The 18,992-nt window shown below is 42.0% G+C and overlaps 1 protein-coding gene across 1 annotated transcript in view; it reads right to left on the reverse strand.

Moving 5' to 3' along the window:
• Positions 1-18,992, reverse strand: part of FER1L6 (fer-1 like family member 6) — a 54,280-nt gene that overhangs the window by 20,352 nt on the left and 14,936 nt on the right. Inside the window, exons 11-25 of the mRNA XM_061447569.1 lie at positions 17,532-17,640; positions 15,674-15,854; positions 14,664-14,784; positions 13,258-13,358; positions 12,520-12,610; positions 11,628-11,747; positions 10,570-10,722; positions 9,071-9,257; positions 8,406-8,530; positions 6,892-7,026; positions 6,208-6,357; positions 4,805-4,915; positions 2,504-2,665; positions 1,197-1,380; positions 815-1,005 (exon numbers count right to left, since the gene is read on the reverse strand). Of these exons, the coding sequence (XP_061303553.1) occupies positions 815-1,005; positions 1,197-1,380; positions 2,504-2,665; positions 4,805-4,915; positions 6,208-6,357; positions 6,892-7,026; positions 8,406-8,530; positions 9,071-9,257; positions 10,570-10,722; positions 11,628-11,747; positions 12,520-12,610; positions 13,258-13,358; positions 14,664-14,784; positions 15,674-15,854; positions 17,532-17,640 (2,121 nt within the window). The remainder of the gene's footprint in view (positions 1-814; positions 1,006-1,196; positions 1,381-2,503; positions 2,666-4,804; positions 4,916-6,207; positions 6,358-6,891; positions 7,027-8,405; positions 8,531-9,070; positions 9,258-10,569; positions 10,723-11,627; positions 11,748-12,519; positions 12,611-13,257; positions 13,359-14,663; positions 14,785-15,673; positions 15,855-17,531; positions 17,641-18,992) is intronic.

Below are 18,992 nucleotides of genomic sequence, written 5' to 3' on the forward strand. Positions count from 1 at the left end.
TTGTACATTAAAATTGTTCTGTACCAAATGAAAGATCCAGTCTGGTGTGTACATCTAAGGATCCAGACAGCCCTGCGGTTTCTTTGACAACCTGATTATGAAGGATGCAGGGAACATCTGACCACTGAAACATCAAAGTTTATAGAGGTATGCTTTATGCAGCTACAGAAACAGCTTCTGAAACACAACTCAGCCCTGTAGCCTTTTCTTTTATTGTTGCTACTAAAAGAGTGTGATGAGTGAAACTACAAAGGAGGAGTGTGTGCATCTGAACAAAAAATAATGTGCGGTCCAGAGCACATACTGCTTTGTAAACACCATGCTGACCAGAATTGCTTTGTTTTCCTGTGCTTTCTTATCTTCTATCCACAGACTGACACCAGTTTTATACTTTGACCATAATATCTTTTGGAAACAGAGTTTCTGCTCCACATTTGTACAGCATCTAACACAAGGGAGATTTCATCCCTGCCTAAATGCCATGGACACAGAAACAGTCATTCACAGTGAGACTTTCACAGTTAACTAGATCATTCAAGGCCAGGAAAAGAAAAAAAATCCTACTACTGTAGTAGTACTTGCCCATGAGATGACAATCTTAGCACGAAAGGAATAAAAGGAAGTATCTATCAATAGAAATAAAGAAATTATGTGGGGTCAAAGCTGCATTGCTAACTAATTCTCTCAAGGGCCAGCAAGATAGAGTAGCAATTAACATGAGTACCCAGAATCTCTAATCCTTAGTAAAGTAAGAGATTATTATTTTAAAAGGAAGGGCTGAAGTCTGTAAAACTGCAGCTTCAAGTACACCCACCTTCTGTTTTCTCTCTTTCCCTGGTTCAGAGGCAGAGTGCTCTGGGTCAGTGGCAGGAACTGTCGCAAGATATGGGTCTGGCTCTAGCACTGTACATTGACCCTGTTCCACCTCGGCATAAGTGTGATCAGCTAAAAATGTTTCTTCTTGGGATAACTCAGCAGCCTGGGATGTCTCAGGTGAAGCTGAAACTGAAACTTCGCAAGTTAGGTAAGATTTTTGCCAGAGATGCTATCATCATGTTTGTTAATCGTCAAATGATCCTATCTGAGTTAAGAGTTTGACCCTACACAATTAAGCATATCTTCTACATACGTGTCTAGTATTAAGCCTCCCAGTAGGTCCTTTGTCTTTTTATTTGGGGTCAGGATTGGACATTTACCTTTGTCAATTTCTACAATGTGTAGTCTGTTTGATGTGGCTTGAGGACTCAGCTGGGTTTTATATAGGAATTGCTTAAGGCAATTGATGGTATGTGTCCCAACAAGAGTACTCCTCCCAAATGCTCTCCAGTCGACCACACAGATGCTTAGTGGTGGATGCAAGAGTTCATTTTCTGGCAGCTCCTAGTGGAGAAGGACAGAGAGCAGCATGAAAATTGTAAATATAGAACATGTGTAGAATATTTGTTATGCATAACAGTGAAGCTTTACTCTTCCCTCCCTTCTACTTCTCATCTGTTGACATACTCAAAATGCAAACTACATACAGCGTAGGCAATACAGTTCTGTCCACAGTTTTCTGTGAAGTCTGGAGAAAGCCTTGTCCTTAGGAATACAGAATGGACTGTATAGATCGTGCTACTGAGTTGAGTCCCATGCTGTCATATACAAGCATCTCTTGTTAGAATAAACTGGGACAATCAGGAATGTTCAGAAGGAATGAACACTGTTGGAAGTTGTGAGTCTTAATGCCACTGATGCTTTCTTGGAGGCTATTAACCCTATCTGCCTCAGTTGGCCAACCATGAGGTGTGGACACTGGGTGGTCGGGATGAATTGCAAAAGGCAAAACAGCTCTTTGGACATGTGTTGTACAATGGAAGCCAAAAATACTGCAGCAACCATACTTTGGTATCCAGTTTAGTGGTCTGATATCCTTTTGTATTATAAATAAACTTCTTCCTTTTCGAAGCTAGCAACTAGGCCAAATTGAACAGATTACTTTTTTCTGATGCTGATCTTTGTCCACTGAAAGTACCAACTCTTATGACCCAGCTGACAAATTTCCAGACTGTAACAGCAATATGAAAAAGTCCAGAGCTCATGAGCCAGAAATGATCAATCCCCTTAATAGCCTAGTAACACATGGATGAAAACTAAAAGAATTGAAAGAAAATAGAGGAAACTGAGCACTACCCATTAAAATGGGAAAGGAGGAGGAAAAAGTATTTAAAATAGGCCTGTTATCTGCCAAGAAGTTCCAACATATCAGTATAAATCTGATGGCAACATATTGCCTTGCCTACTTGGGACATAACATGAGCAACATCATCTTCTTTTATCATGTGGTTGTAGCAGAAGTCTTTTAAAGCATCTTCAAATCACTTGTTTTTGCATAAGAAGTGATGTCCCGTAGTGTTTAATCAAGACACAGAGGAAAGTATTTGTCAAGAAAGGAAGGAAATTAGTAATTAACAACTTGCCTAACCAGAGAATGGGCAGGCAAGGAGCAGCATGCTGTACCCACCACTTCAAACCAGTCTGCAAGGCCACTGAAATTGGGATTTTTCTTGTAGCTCTGGATGACGGAGGATTTCACTCCTTTTCCTGCACACTCAACGAGGACCTGGGGGCGATCTACAGAGAGGAGCTGGACTTTCTTCAGCTCTCGAACACCCCAGAACAGGACCTGCAAAGAGAAACATCAGTAGTCTGCAAGGGCCCCTCAGTCTAGGAGAAGCCACTGCTGGGATCCCACCACCTCATGTCCATTTGGGAATGCAGGACTACCAGGAAAAAGCAAACGACTTGAATCTGATATCCAGTAACCACCAGCATTAATGGTAGAAGTCAAAACATTTAATCACATTTAACTGTTACCAAGGAGTTATTTCCAACAGCAAGCCATAACTATCACATTTGCAAAAGCTGTCTTTTCAGCAGGGCAAATGGACTGTTCAGCTGAACAGCAGGAGCTCAGTTTGTTCTAAGTGTCAGAGCTGTTGACAGAGCTAATAAATCCCATAGGAGCAGGGGTGATTGACAGAGGTTTGCCAGCTGAGCTAGCCCTCAGGTCTGCAATGGATGGTGGGAGGTCTCCAAGCAGCTTTCCTTTAAAGGACCATGCACCTGGTCTGAAGGACAAAAAGGAGACTGTGTGTGTAAAATAGGGATCTGCAGAAAAAATGGGACTTTATGGGACTCACACTGGAAGGCCCTGAAGGAGAGGTTGGGGCACCAAGGGATGGTTACCTACAGCTGTTGAGGGAAGCTGTGAGATTTATGAACCTGAAATGAAGACTGGGACCAAAAAGGAGCTTGGGGATCTTCATCGACAACTTGAACGCTGGTCAGGACTGGGATTTGTGTGAGTCAGGGAATGGCAAGGGGCACTAGAGGGGCATGAGGATCAGTGAGATTCTGCTCCATTGCCAGAGGTCCCCAGTTAAAATTGGGGCACACTTTTATAGATACAATGGCTCCATGGCCTTTTCCACCAGTGTGAGATATAGTTTATAACATCAGAAAAGAACAGTTGTGTGATATGCATTTTGTGTTATTTCCTTGCTGGGTACCCTCCAGAGTTCGTATTTACCTACATACACATGCATTTCAACTATAAAGCTGTTCTCATATTAGTTAAACTCCCTGAATTGGAATGCAGTTTCCCTCATTTTAAGTTGCCTGAGGGATCAGACTGAGCAGTGGAGTTGTCCTCGTCTCCCTCCAGAACCAAAGGAAACAGAGATAAAATCCATTTAAGGTCTGAATCATTTTGGGAAGTTGTCTGCTCTAATCAGCTGTCCAAACAAGAAGCCTGCAGTGAGGATGCCTATAAGCTGGGTGCCTCAGAGCTGGTTGGAATGAATGTCACAGCAGTGTAAAATAGAAAATGTATGAGCAGCACAAAGCAATCATGCTGCAGGGGCAGCAAGAAGGCACAATACTCAGAGGAACACCTAAGCTTAAAGTTGTCCCTTTAGCATCAGCAGAGTATTCATGGGCTTATCTACCTCACAATGTCAGGTGTAAAAGGCGAATATTGCATACAAAAACTCTTTCCTATGTACAGAAAACAGTAGCTTAACTAAATTATATAGCAAAGCTAATAACTGTTCTCTCCTTTTCAGCTCAATTTCTTGATTGTTGATGGCAAAGCTGGAACTGCTTCTGGGGAAGCGCCACCAGGTAACACAAGCAGGGTCTGACAGGAAGAGGGGCGAATAAGCAGATGGTGTGAAAGCTGAGTGATGAGTAACAGCGAGTGGTGAGGCTGGGGAGTATCCAGGCATTACACTGACGTGAAAAGCTACTGCATTTCCCTGCTTTCTAACATAAGAGCATAAGGGGACTTTGGACCCGAACAGTTTAAGAAAGGAGGGCAGAGAAGGTGCAAGCATTTGTACGTAGGCAGGGAACATGGCTTGGCTGAAGTCTGGGACTGAGGAAAAGCCTGAGAGGTGGCTGATGCTGAATTTCACTTCTGATGAGTTGCAAGGGGAAGCTCTCCACCTCCTTCAGACACTTCCCTGTGCTGCACAAGGCACACATCAATCAGCTACACTCTGCCATGGGAGCAATCCCTTCCCAGCAGGTCAGAACTGTGATGTCCCTTTTCTAGACTCAGGTGCAAGCACTGCCTTGCATACCCAGCCTTGGAGAATCAATTTGATCTGAGCTTTCCACATTTATTTTGGGATCCTGATGCTATTTTTTACATGATTCCTATCAAATGGGATTTTTAAATCGCCATCCCTTACTGTTACAGTTTGATAAGATAATAAATCAAAGCTGAGATTTGGAAATGGAAACACTCTAAGTAACTTACCTCCACTCTATACTTGCTTAAAACAGGTCTGATGTTATCTGGGACTGGGTAAAACTGGCCAGCATCTGGTGGATCCAGGGGGGGAAGTTTGTCTGGATCTGACATAGGAATCTGAAAAATTAAACAGTCTTAAACTTAGGCTGTTTTTTTCTTTTGAAGAACAAAACAGTATCAGAAGTATCTGTGAATAGCGCATAGAGCAATCAGTTTAATGCAGTTTTACAGGACACATTGCAGAGGACACAGGTTGTGCCATGAGAAGAATGTCACCTGGATTGCTATCTGTCTTGCGGTGATGCTAAAGTATTTGGCAGGAAGGCTCCTTTGTCCTGACAGGACACAGTCTGCCCTAAAGACATGCATGTATTGAAGCATGGTAATTCCACTTACTAAAAATGAAAAGCTTGGTAAGTCTGTTTAACAAAAATCCTGAGCAGAACTGCTTAGAAGACTTTCACACAGGAACATTCCAGATCTGATTCTAGTTTTAAAAGGCTGGTGAACAGACAGAAACATCAGCTAAACCACACACTTTCTTGTCAGCTCTACAGAGGAGTCTCAGGGGTATATTTGCATACATCCCAGAAGCAGTGTTGCCTCCCTTGTCCCGAAAGATGGCAAAAGAAAATACTCTCAATACAATCCACTAAAAAGTGGATTTCAATTTAAAAAGAGGGGAAATTATGGTAAGGTGCTAGACTCTATCCCCTAGGTATGCACCATAATGAGGAAATGTTCCATGTGGCAGGATATTTCAAGTTTCAGAAAATAACATAATTAGCCCATCATGCTTAAAAGCCTGTTTTATCTTGGGAATATCTGTGAAAAATGTCACCAAGTTCCACATTTTTCCCATTTCAGATTTCAGAATAAACTGTTCTAGGTTTTCATCAGGGAGATGTGTCCTCTAACTGGTGGCTCTGCAAATTCCACTGAAAAGTCCCTGAAATCCCAGGCACGATACACCCCACTCTAAACTGAAAACTCATTATCTGAAAACTCAGTCTCTCTGATCCAATCCTTATTATTCACCACTTCCTTTTCCTAAGAGTAATGGAAGTATTGAGAGCTTTGAGGTTGCTAAAATCAGGGCCATGTGTTACTCCAAAGAGCAGGTCATTGCAGAGGTGGTGGATTGTCAGTTGTTTCTCACACCAGGGTCCAGTTTACTGGCAAGTGATGGGAAAATGAGGCTCAAAGCATCTGAGGGGCTCGTGGTGGTGTGTGCATGGACAATGGCCACTGGCAGGGTGGAGGGAGTGACAGAGGTTGTATGGAGACTATGAGGTCGAATAGCAGAATGATCTTGATCCAGTTGCAATCCCCATTAATTCAACAGGGTGATGGGCTGCTTTTTTGAGGCCAGGGTGTAAAAGTGTAATGTTCAAGAAAGGCTGGTTTACCTCCAAAAGCTCAAATGTAGCAAGAAGGTCTCCTCCTGAAAGATTCCCACAATACACTGGGTGGTAAGAAAGTTTAGGTGGTTCATAGTTTTGATCAGCAAGTCTCACCACAGGGGCAGCCACTGTAGAACCAATATATTCTGCCTTACCCTAAATGAAGGAGAATACGGGCATCAAAATCATTTGAATTTCACAGCTATCACAGGAGCCAAGATGACACGAAGTTTAGTATTTGTGAAAGAAAACAACTTCTCCTGAAGGAATGATCAGGTGGAATGCTAGACAACTATGAAAATGGAAGCGCTGAGTGTTTATCACCTCTTCAGAGCATCCAAAGGTTCGGACCTCAATATTCAGTCAGTGAGACGGTGACAGTTTGCATGGTCAGAGATAAATCTGTGTCTTCTCAGACTTAGATGAAATATTTGCAATTGTGTACCAGGGAGATGGGGGCAAGATGTTTCTGATTTCCCTAAGCCTGTCTTTGGGAGAAAGGTTCACTTGGGAAAAAAATGGCCAGAGCTTTTCAAGGCTATTTTCAGATAGTAAACTGCAAACCGCTGTAACACTGAGCTCAGTTCAGCAGGATCATCCATTTAATGCCTAATCAATAACACAATTTTGCTTTCACACTGGCAATGATGTAAAAGCCTGTGTTTTTACTGAGAAGGATTTTGAGTTTACCACAGCATCATCGTCATACAGCTCGATGACGATCTCTGGTGGGAACTGAGCAATCTCCTCTCTGTCGCCATGAAGCACAATGCTGTTGAAGAGCAGCATCTGGTTCCAGGTGGGAGATAACGTCTGAGAAATGATCTAATGAAACAGAGGAAATGGTCAACGAGCTATGAACTGGTTGGTTAGGAGTCCTTCAGCAGGATGTGCTGATCTGCTGATGACATCTTTTCCCACGGACTGAACTATTCCTGCCTGAGACACCACGTTTTTCAGCAGCTATTCCCAGCCAGAAGAATAGGACTCTTTCACCCTCAAGGCTGTTATCTCCAGTTTCTCCACTTCCCTGTTTGCCCCACACACCCCTCACAAGCATATCAGTCCATGACCACTAGACTGTATAGACAAAGCTCAGTATGAAATTTAGAGGAAAGCTGTTGGTTTAGGAGAGCAGGCGCATGTCCAACGCTATTAAAATAAAGCCTTTGTTCTAAACTGAGTCCAATTTTCACTTGTCCAGGGTCTGTTTATTCAAACTTGTTTTTTTCTTCAGTGTAATGACACATAACACTATGAAAAAAAAGTAATTAATGAACCACTCCTAATAAATCAATAGTTTTTAATTTGCTGTAATTCAGCTTATATGGATGCTTGTGGCATTTCATCATAGACAATGTTTTAGCTGTCTTGGGAGGAAACTTATTTAACAGAGGTAACATTTAAAGAGGAAAAAAATGACAACTGCAAAATGACTCATAATCTGCTATTGTTCTTTCAAATGGAAATAAGGCTCCTGACTACAGTTTATTGGCACTCGGCTGACAGCCTTCTAAAAACATGAAATTTATTGGCTGCAATATTTTATTCAGGCAGTGAATAAACTTAAGACTTCTGTACCTATAAAATCCTATTGTTTCCTGAGCCAAATTCTACTTTGCCTATTTACCCCCTGGAGATGTCTGAGGGAGAAGTGAGACCACTCCCTATGGCTGCATTTTTGCATCATTTATGTGGTCCAGAAAGTCTCATATCTTTCTGGTTTCAGCTCATTTCAACTTTGCCACTCTCAAGCCACCAGTGTGCTTTGACAAATTCCGTCACAGAGGCTCATATGGCTACAGAAGCCATATAAAGGTCTTCAATCTTTGCTCGATCATTGCACACATAGACTATGGGAAAAGAAAACCATGATGGTTCATCCTCATACCATGCAATGACAACAGCACAAGCTTCAAACATAGAAAAAGATGTAGAAAAAGGTTGTTCACTTGCTGCAATGTCCCAGTAGCCTCAGAGAATCTGAGTTAAAATAAACTAATGCTACTGAACCTCATGTTAGGGTAGCTGGTTACACCTACACTTTAGTCTAGCTTGTAGTCAGCCCTCAGGAGTTGCCCTTAAACAGCAGGCAGCTGACTTCTCCTGCTAGGTGCCTCCTTGCCAAATGAAGACTTTTCCTTTTCATGGCTTTATTGAAAAAAGACATGTTTTCATTTAATGAAAGGGGCTTTGGAACTTACCTTTGTGGTCTGGCAGTGTGATGTGAAAGTAACTTTTGCAAAAGGATCTGAAAGTCCAGTGCTGTCAGCTGCAATGAGCCCCCTTGCCTGGTACATGTGGGCTCTCAGCTGGAAGAGATGCAGGGCTGGGTTGCAAAGAAAACTAATGTCAGCTTCATGGAACTGATGCAGCACATAGGTAGGAAGGGAAGATTCATCACCTGCAGTCCAACCAGGATCTGACAACAGCAACTCTTGCTAGCGGTCTTGCTGAAGGGATACCTGGGACACTCAGAAGTTAAGACTTCTGTATTCACTTAAAATCAATGTCCAATGTAACTACAAGGTTATTAACTCTGAGTTTTAATCCCATCACTGGCTTATCTACTAGGCATTCAGCACAGTAGCTTCAGGAAAAGTGAAGGATGTTTCCTCATTACAAGGAGACAGACTAATGGGGCGGAGAACAGAAACTGTAAGTGGACAGATCCTTTCTTTCCCAGACATCCATAAAGTATCAGGACTGATAACTTGGCAAAAAAACCCAGCTTTTTCTAATGAAAAGGTGCTAAGCCATTATCATTTTGGAACAGTTACTTTAAATTATAGACATTGCTGCCCTCTGAATTAGAGCATTAGGATCCATGTCTCTTAATTGCCAAGATGGAGAAAAAACAGAGCCTTACTTTTATACAGCAGGCAGGCAGGTGAGGATATCGCACTGTGCCCTGCATTGGTGCTCGATGATAATTCAGTCTCATATCCTACAGGCAAATTCTCCATGACACTGTGGGCATAGCTGGCAGGTCCAAGCCATAGGTAGATGTCCACCTTTGCCTGCACAGTCCAGCCCAGTGGGCGCTTGCCTGGTAACTGAAAAAATAAATCCACCCATCACCAACAAATTCACAAGAAAGAGGTGGCTGGATGCTGAATACTACCAACCCAGAGTAAAGTAAAGGAGAATTCCCTGAACTGATACACTGATAAATGACATTTCTCCCTAGTGAGTGGCCCTAAGACTCATTTAGTGCAAGGAACTTCTGTGATTCTTAGGGAAGAAATGCTCTTTTGAAAGCCTATGTAAATGGCATACTGCCTGTTATGCAGGGGTTTGTGCTGGCTGCCTAAGAGCTGCAAGCATGTCAGTGCTAGCTGATACTCTATTTTTCCCAGACATCAGCCCAGCTTCCATTTCATGAAGTTCTGCTGTCTCCAATAGTTAGTCCCATGTTTTACTAAAAATACTGCTCTATTGGGCAGGTCAGAAAACATTCCAGTATTAATCTTGACAAACAATATTGTTATTTCCTTCCTCTCCCTTTCAACTTCATTTAGCTCTGCTAAGCTCAGTGTTTAGTATTATCTGTTTCTAAGGTAACTCTTGACATTGAAGGGGCTGGAGAGTTAATTGTGGTATTTTTTGTTCATGCAGGCAGATAGCACTGTGCTTACCAAGTACCTATGGCACCTACGTATTTCTTACATCTTTCTAGCTGCTCTTTAGCTGTGCTTTATGGGAGTGCTCCCAGCAGCTTCAGGTGAAAAAAGGACTGAAAAGTCATCATATGAAGTTACTACTGTCTTGTGTGCTTGGGCTTTTCCTGATGGCAATAGTAACAAGTACATTGTATAATATTCCTCTGCCAGGTACTCCCGGTCACACTCCATTCATAGGAGTACGTCCGCTAAGACTTTCTTTCAAGATGAATAAAACCTTAACAATATTTTGGACATATATTGCACAAGCCTAGGCACATTCTCAATAGCAAGCATAAATTATTGCTGTTTTGCCTCTGAATATCTAGGTTTCCTTGCTATCTGAGTTGCTGTGGGCTGATCTCCTCCCAGTGCGCTGCATTCTGGCATCTTTTCCAATAAAGAGGCTGTGCCTCTTCTGTCTGTTTATGTGTACAGCTATAGATAAATAATGCTATATTCTTGCCATAACAAGTAGTGAGAGAATTAATTACTCGTACACCAAAAGCCTAGCAGTGATACAGTGCTTAAATAAGGACAAGCATAAGTGTAAGAAGCAAACAACAGTAGATAGATAGCAGACATAAACGTGTACACGTTTTTAGTACATTACAAAGATGAGCCTGTAAAATATAATCCCTGGGAGAAATCTGAATACCAAATGTCCCCTGGCATCACCTGTGTTTGCAGAGCACCCCAGACTTACTTTCAGGAAATGGGTTTTAATCTTCCCACAATCCTTGCCTCTCTGCTCTTTCGCTGGGGAATAGAGTATGTTTTTTGCTGGGACTCTTGCATATGCAACTCTCTTGTGGTTGCTGAGCATCCAGATGAACACATCAGGCACCGTATTCTGCGGCTGTTAAAAGATGAGGAATATTGAACTCAAACTGAATTGTTTCTATAAGCCACACCATTGTTTTTGTTAAAACACTCTCTACCAAGAGCTCATTCCTTCATGGCTTCTGTGGATTGGCAGATGTGCACCTGGACTAAAAGAGGCTGTCACTTCAGGCTTTATAGCCCTAACCTCTACTCCTAAGCACAGCTGAAGTAACGAGCTTTATAGAGGGATTAAGGAGCACCCACTCCATAAATCATTTCAGGAGAAACTGAAACTAAAAACCTTGGTACCATCTCAGAAAATAACTTACCCACAGACTGCGTAAGCTAAAAGCACCTACCATGGAAATACCATCAACTTCATCTCTACCAGGAAACCAAAAAGGAGCAGGAGCAGACTTCAGCACTGGCATACAATCATCTCTTCTGCTTGTGAGGATGCTCCATGGCATCGCTTTGCCCTGTCCCAAATAACATTTCCTCAAGCAAAGCCCGGGCAGTAAAGCAGTAAACAGCTCAGGGGCTGTTCCCAGGAGACATGATGCCAAGGTCACTCTCTTCTGGGAGAGAAGAGAATCTGGACATAGGCTACAAACCATGCCAGGCTGTGCCACTTGCTCTCTGACCCAGGGAATAGCCATGGCCCTGTTTAGTTTTCTAGCATAGACAGCTCTCAGAGGGACAACACTGCACTGGCTGGATTTTGCCTGACCAAATATGTCTGTTCTCAGGCTTAATAGCATGTCTAAGCAGTGACCATGCAGCGAAGAATAATATAGAGACCTCATATCTCATACCAGCCCAAATCACTACGTCCACACAAATGCAGACAGGAATTCAGGTCAGAAAGTGGGCTGTGCCCAAAACACCAGTATACATATGGGATGAACTTATTTAAATTAAAATTTCTGTGTGGATTACCTCATCAGCCAAGAATCGAATTTTATCTATGAAGCTCTGAGTCTCACGCATCATTTCATCCAGTGGCATCTTCTTTTTCTGCTGCTGAACAATTCCCTTGGCATCACCAGACATTGCTTCCTGCAGTCAGGAAAGACACATGTATTTTGTTTACACATTATCGAGTAGTTTGAACTGGACACAGAAGGAGAGAACAGTCTTTGATTCCAGTTTAAAAGTGAAGATAGAGACAGTTGGTTCAAGGTAACAACTACCTTCTTTATCACAACAGAAAGTGATCAACTCTTTGGAGCTGAATAACATAAACCACGAATGTCCCCCATTTTCTCTTTGTGTGTGTACTGTGTGTACGGAAGTTCCAAGAGACATGTGATTACCACCTAGAATTATCTGGCCTTGGTCCTGGAAGAATTGATAGACAAATGCAGTGCTACAAACAGTAAATAAAGCTAATAAACATTCAGACAACCTCCACCCAGTTTGGTTTCTTCTCACTGTGTCTGTATTGGAAGTGGTTAGGTCCAAATGCCAGATTTCACTCGTCTTAAAGTTCAGCACACTGCAGTAATTAAACGCCTAACAGCAGTGTTAATTTGGTGGTTTTCCACTGAAAACAGCATCATCCCCGTGTAAGATGCATGGAAAAGAAAAATCAGCTCATTATTATACTGGCTTATTTGTATTTTAAAACATCAGGTTCTGAACTATTTTGGGGTATTTTACAACTCTTTAGTAAGCACAGTAGGGTTCATTAATAAACAAAATGCTCTTGGATAGTTTATTTATATTAACTACAAAGCATTCCAGTACGGTGAAATCAAATAGAAATTAAAATGTATACAACCAGTGTGGTTTCAGTTAACATCATGATATCAATGAAAAATACGCATACCAGCTCTTGCTTGAAGAGCGTAAGTCTCTTTTTGTCCAAAGCAGTGTAGTTCAACCCTTTTCGCCTCTTTTCAGCAGTGGTAATGAAGGCCCTAAGACACAAGAATAACAGGGCCTTACATGTGCTATTTTTTTAACATAGCTGCTAAAATACATGGGAATGAAATGTTTTCTGTCTGCTGCAGTACCTCCACCTCAAGACACAGATGCTGATATTCTCCAAAATAAATATTGAGCACCTCTACAAGTCAAAGAATGGAGTCCAAAAATTCTGCACCACATTTCACAGAAACAGGGTTAATATCTAGAAATTAGGGTTTATATCTGTCCTGAGCCAAATCAAATCTGACACAGAGCTCGTCGGGTGATTTATACCAGCATGTGGAATCCTTTGGTTTTATCTTAACTGTGTCCAGCTTATCTATCACACACTTTATTAAATTCTACTTATCCCATATACGTTCTCTGCTTAGAATCCAGAAAGCCAAAATAATATGACAGCGATTGTCAGCAGTCAACTGTCAATACTGAATACTGAAAATAGCAATAAATTATTTTAGCTGTATAAATAGAAACGACACTTTGGAAGACCTTTGCTCTTATAGCATAATAAATAAAATATGTGTCTCAGTAAGTTTACTGTAGCTTTTGTTGTTATCATCAGGTCCCTTGTCTAGCTCCAGATTTACAGTAAACATAAAAAGTTGATTTTCTGTATGCCTTTAGTAAATGTGGTTACCTGCTTTGACTGACAAAATTGTTTAGGGCTGTCCTCATTTTCTGCTCAGATGCAATCTCTGAAACCTTGATCAACTCCTTCACTTGCTCTAATGATTCTTCCTGTGAAAAGCACATGAAGGAGACATTATATAAAGGAGGGCACTTTACCATTCTGCCAGTGTTATAACACCATTATTCACTATATAACTAGCAAGAATAAGGGAGGCATCTGTAACTTTGTAATCTGACAGAACAAGACCTTTGACATATCACTCTGTTTGAAGTGCACAGAGAGAAGACTCCAGCAGTATAACTTAGTTTGACCTTTCCCCAATCTCTCCAGCTACTAGCCAAAGCTACCACTGCTTGGAACAGCTTTTTTTTCTAGATTCTTCAACCAAGACCCATCAGTGGGAAACACTCCCCACTAGACAGGAGTTAAAACTGTACTTCTTGGCTCTGTTTCCAGCCCTGCTGCTTAAATTTAGCAAGCTGCTGGAGTTAACTTCTTAAACTTTAGTAGGCACTTGAATCCATATGCAAGGTCTACTGCAAAGCCTACCGTTATTGAGAAATGGAGTCTGTTTTTACACACCAAAACAAGTGGCTGGGTTTCCAGTGAGATCTGTGGGTATTCAGGTACACTGACAAGCATATCTATCCACACAGATATTTAGATATTTAATTTTCAATTACCTGGGTTTGAAATGCTGACCTATAAGCCTTCTCATGATACAACCGCGTGTAAGTATGTCTTCAGTGTCATTGCTCAGGAGGTGTATAAGGATAAAGGAAAGATGTATTGGACTCTTAATCTGAGTGCCTCAATTTAAAATATTCAACACTAGAAGTCACTTAAGAAAACCCAAGAGATTACTACTTTGTTGAGACTGTTCATAGTCATCAAACAAGGGTAGAAGGAAACTTCACTATGGGAAAACACTATGACTAAGGCATCACATTGATGGCCCATGAGATGATATGACATTTTGTCTCTAACAGGGTTTTTAAGGAAACTAAAAAATGTCCTTTAAATTGTCTCCAGCATAAACACAGGTTAAACCACGTGATCTGGGTAAGAAGACATCAGAGGAAGAGCCATAGGAAATAGATTTACTCTATATCTCATATTTTAATTGACTGTTCTTGCAAAGAATGAAATGTTTATGAGAAAAGGAAACAGCCTTACAGCTGAAAAGAAATTAACAAATTGTGGCCAGGAATACCCAACTCACTCTAACAGATCAAAGCAATTTGGGGGGGGGGGGGAGGAAAGAAAGAGAAAGAGAAGGGGTTGATATCAGTTACTCTTTCACAAAATGAACAGCAAAGAGAGCAGTCAGAGAATACTTTAAAGGCCTGTTTTGGGAACTTGACCTCTCACTGCCATACTCTGCTGAGCCAGGGAGGGTGGCTGCCACATACCAAGTGATCTGCCATTTTCTCGAGGGTGTTGGAAGAGTACAGACGAAAGGTCTGGTTGCCCCAGTAGCTCTTGACACAGATACAGGGCTTTCTCTCATTGTACGGCAGGTACTGGTAGTTCCTGCGAGAACAAAGTATGAAACAGATTGTAAAGGTGAGAGCAGAATTCAGAGGGGGGGTCATAGGAAAGTAAAACTGTTTGGGCTCTTTCACAGGACAGAAACTGAAGACACAACAGGACATGTTCACATGTGCTAACCAGCCATGGTTCTTCCCAGTAAATATGGGGAAGAACAAACACAAAGATCACTTATGCTCTCTGCAGGATCCCTGAAAGTCAGTGGATCTGATTTCAGTGCTTTCCAGGGTGGGAGAAAAAACAGGCAAAAAAAGGCATGCAGAGAAGCTCTGAAATACTGTTAATGTTGGGAAGCAACAAGGGAATCCAGATGATTTCACATCCCTGGAAGTGTTCAAGGCAAGGTTGGATGGGGTTTTGAGGAAGGTGGTCTAGTGGAAGGTGTCCCTGCCCATGGCAGGGGGGTTGTAACTAGATGATCTTTAAGGTCCCTTCCAACCCAAGCCAGTCTGTGGTTCTATGGGAAAGAAGCAAGGCTTAAAATCTCATCAGCTTTTCAATGCAGAGCTGATCACTGGGTAGATGTTACTTGTGATTACAGTCTAGGACTCTAAACCAGGGGCAGCACTGAAGGAGCCACACTTTCCTAAAACCTTCCAATGCACAGCTGGTAAACACACCCCTTTTACAAACACCAGAAGTTCAAAAGCCCATGATGCCAAGATCTGAAGAGGAGTGTAAAATGGCTCAGAGCTCATTCACCTCACTGAAGCTTAGAAAATTTACCGTTGTGCAAGATGTAAGTAAGGATTTTAAAGCCTCTGTTTCACACAACTCGCTTAGTGCTGCCAGGGTTCATTAATGAGTCCCACAGGATTATAAAATAGGAACCAGAGTCCTGCATGGTGAGTTTTTGAAACACAGATCCTACCTGTTCCCAGTTGTGATCAGTGGCTTCTCGGGGGGTGTGATTGATATCAGGGGTACTCCCAGGTCATGAGAAATTTCATCCTCCCCCTCATGTAGCAAACTTTCTTCCGCTTCTCCGTCATGTATCTTCCTTTTCCCTCCAGCTCCTGCTGATACCCCATCAGTGATATTCCCAAAGTTACCTAGAGACACCGGGTTACAAGTGAAGAGATTACTAGTTCGGAAGGGATAAAACTAAATGAGGTTTAAGAACACTCAGAATGACCAGTCATAGCAGTGGAAAGTACTTGTTTCTTCCTGTTCATTAACTGTTCTGGCCATACCACAGTTTATAAAGGTCCTGACAAGGTATGTCTGTCCCAGTGACTTTTCAGACTCCAGGACAGTGCTTCCTTATTTGCCATATGTGAAATATAGGTATGTACCTAGTATACTACCCCACATCACTAAGTGATGCAATCCCAGTTGGTTATACCCCAGGACCTTCTGATTTTGCTAAAGAAATTCAGAAGCAAAACCAATACTGCTGGTGAAATTTCTAGACCCGGGAGCCCCAGTGCATGTTTGATTTACACAGTAAATGTATGTCTTCTTTGCAACATATGGATGATCATTTCAAAGTCTGGTCTCAGAAGGGCTAAACCTCATTTTCAGAGAAGCAAATTGCATAGCAGAGTTGCAGAGTTAGTAATAACAATGCTTTGAGGCCTCAGCTCCAAGACTAATGCCAGACAGCTCTGCTAATGACACAACCATCTTCTCTGATAGGATTTTGCCTTAGAGGGCAATTATTAGCACTAGGAATGAGGTGCATCCATCAGACTGGTAATTACAGCCTTTATGGAAGACAGGCAGAAAACATCCCCTGTAGAAAAAGGATGTGCTAAATCACCCCATACAACATCTTGATCTGAACTTTTGGTTCAGCCTTTCATGTAATAATGGTCATTTGCCAAATTTGGATCCAAATTTCAACTGCACTGGTAGCTGGTACATATTCAGGTCCAGAACTGAAAGCCAGATTCATCTTTAGTACTAATTCTGACAAGAATCAGTAGAATTTCTTGCCCAACTATACGAATTAGTTTAGTGACATTCTCAACTCTGCTTCCTAAGTTTCAGCAGGAATCAGTATCGCTCATTGATTGCCCTTTTTGCTACAGGCATTTCCCCCTGCACACATAGCCTTACAGTTGAAACTTTGAATAGCTTTGAATATCTTTGAAACTATCCACTCAATATTCATGAAAATGCCTTCATTTTCTCTTCAGTCTGCTCCTGGGGACAATTCAGCTTCACCATGAGGAGGCCCCTCAAACTCTACAGACCTGCTTTACTTGGAAAGACAACAGGACTTACCAGGAGGATCTTAGAGCACAATCTGGTGCATGCATGTTGAGGCTTGGCTGTACTTGACCTCTGTGCTAGACTCGCAGACCCACATGTAGCTAAACAGGGTTGGCTAAGACTGTCCACATGGATCCTCCCTCCAAAGGGGCTCCTTCACAGCTAGTGACTAACTTTAATGGGCACCACAGAATGAACTCTGCCCTGAAGTTAATTACTTGAGTTTTGTCTGCCAAGAGATTAGGAGGCTAAATGCTGAGTGAGCTGCTGTACATAGTGGGAGAGAGGATTTGCATTAATACAGGGCATCTCAGAGTAGAGACAGTCAGGTATCAGTATGCCCAGCTTGACTGCTGTCCAGAGAAATGAAGATTAAGGGTTTATTCAAATGTAAGTCCTATTCTGAAGCTGACTCCTGAACACTGAGACACAGTTGCCAATAACACATAGCATTCCCTTGCTCTTGACAGTCCCTCTCTGCTTTGGAGAAGAGCTTACCAACCTACACTTACCAACAGAAACCTCAAAGGTTATTGGCTTGTCCCCAAGCTTCCTATCAATCATCGTGGCTTCAAAAAATGTCCCAAAGAGAAGGAATTCCTCAAATTTCTCTTCATAGATCTATTGGATAAGAAGGGGTCAGAAAAAAAAAGCATTTATTTCACCTTCTACTCTTTTTTACAGCACAGAGGAGGCTCTGTAAGTCTCTAGCAGCTGTGCTACTGTCATAGATACATCACTCCATGGAGGCACAATTTGCAGGAAGAAGTAATATCTCTTCTCTGAGAAAGTGATATGATTGGAAAAAGAGATAAGCCTGTGTGACTTTGCTTTTGCAATATTGTCCAGTTAGATCATAACCAATTACATAAAAGTCACTACCCCTCACTTCATACTTTGCCTCACTATTAAATGGCTTCACCATCTTCACATACTCTTATACCATCATCCAAACTATACGTCTATGGCAATTCAAGGGCACTCTTTTAGTGCAACAGCAACAAAACATCACTATCCTGGTATAAGTCATTTATCAGTGAGTGTAGCAGTAGTCTTTCTTCGCATTGAAATAGTAACTGCTGCCGTTGTAATGCATCCAGGGAGGGGGGTGCTTGCCCAGCTCTGCTTTCCCCAGGATGACTTGAACCTACTGCCCATGTGTTTGTACTATCAAGGCTTTGTCCATCCTCACAGTCAAGACTTTGACACTCAGCCTCCAGTGACACCAGTAAGACACAAAGATTTCTGGTATCCACATTTTAGATGGTAGCCCTGTGCAAAAGCCTACTGAAGCCAAGCTGTTTATCCCACTGTGTTTTAAAACACAGGCCCAAAAGTGGGGTGGGGTGCCGTCCTCTTCTCTTTGCCTTCCCTGGCATCACAGCACAGAAACCAATAGCCCAGTAACCTCGCTTCCAGCTTTTGACAGAATTTGTAAGCACAGGAACAAAACGGTCTCAGCACTAGCAAACGCTGAGAAGTGAAAAGGCTTTTTGTGGAGTTTCATGGGTCTGCTAGACTCTGTTTAAATCTATTGGAGACCCAGCGCCTCCTGGTCCCTGGCACACACTCTCACTCAAGGAAGCCAGCTAACACCTCTGGTGCTCCTAAGTCATCAATAAAACAAGTTATTAGCCCCAAACAAAGACTAAGCTCAAAGGAGATACATTTTATGGTTTGAGTTCTCTTCACATTTATACTGTGACTGCCACAGTCTCTCCAAAGCAAACCCTACTTGTTTCACTTCGTGGACATCAGCGTACTGAAGCCCATTAGGCAAGATAAGTACTAGCTACTTTTGCTTGAGTGAGGCAATGAATAAAACATAGCTGTGTATTAATATTTGTTTCCCTTACTTCTGCAAAGCAGAAACAGCTTTTGACAGAGCCCATGATCTCCTAATTTTGAAAAACCTCTGCTACACACTGTAAAATGGCATAGGTCTTCAGTGAATGGATTAGCAGTGTCACATA

This window comes from Pezoporus flaviventris, unplaced genomic scaffold (genome assembly GCF_033815535.1).
Source record: "Pezoporus flaviventris isolate CSIRO_AGI_PZ_B2104156 unplaced genomic scaffold, CSIRO_AGI_Pfla_v1 ptg000007l, whole genome shotgun sequence".
NCBI classification, from domain to species: domain Eukaryota; kingdom Metazoa; phylum Chordata; class Aves; order Psittaciformes; family Psittacidae; genus Pezoporus; species Pezoporus flaviventris.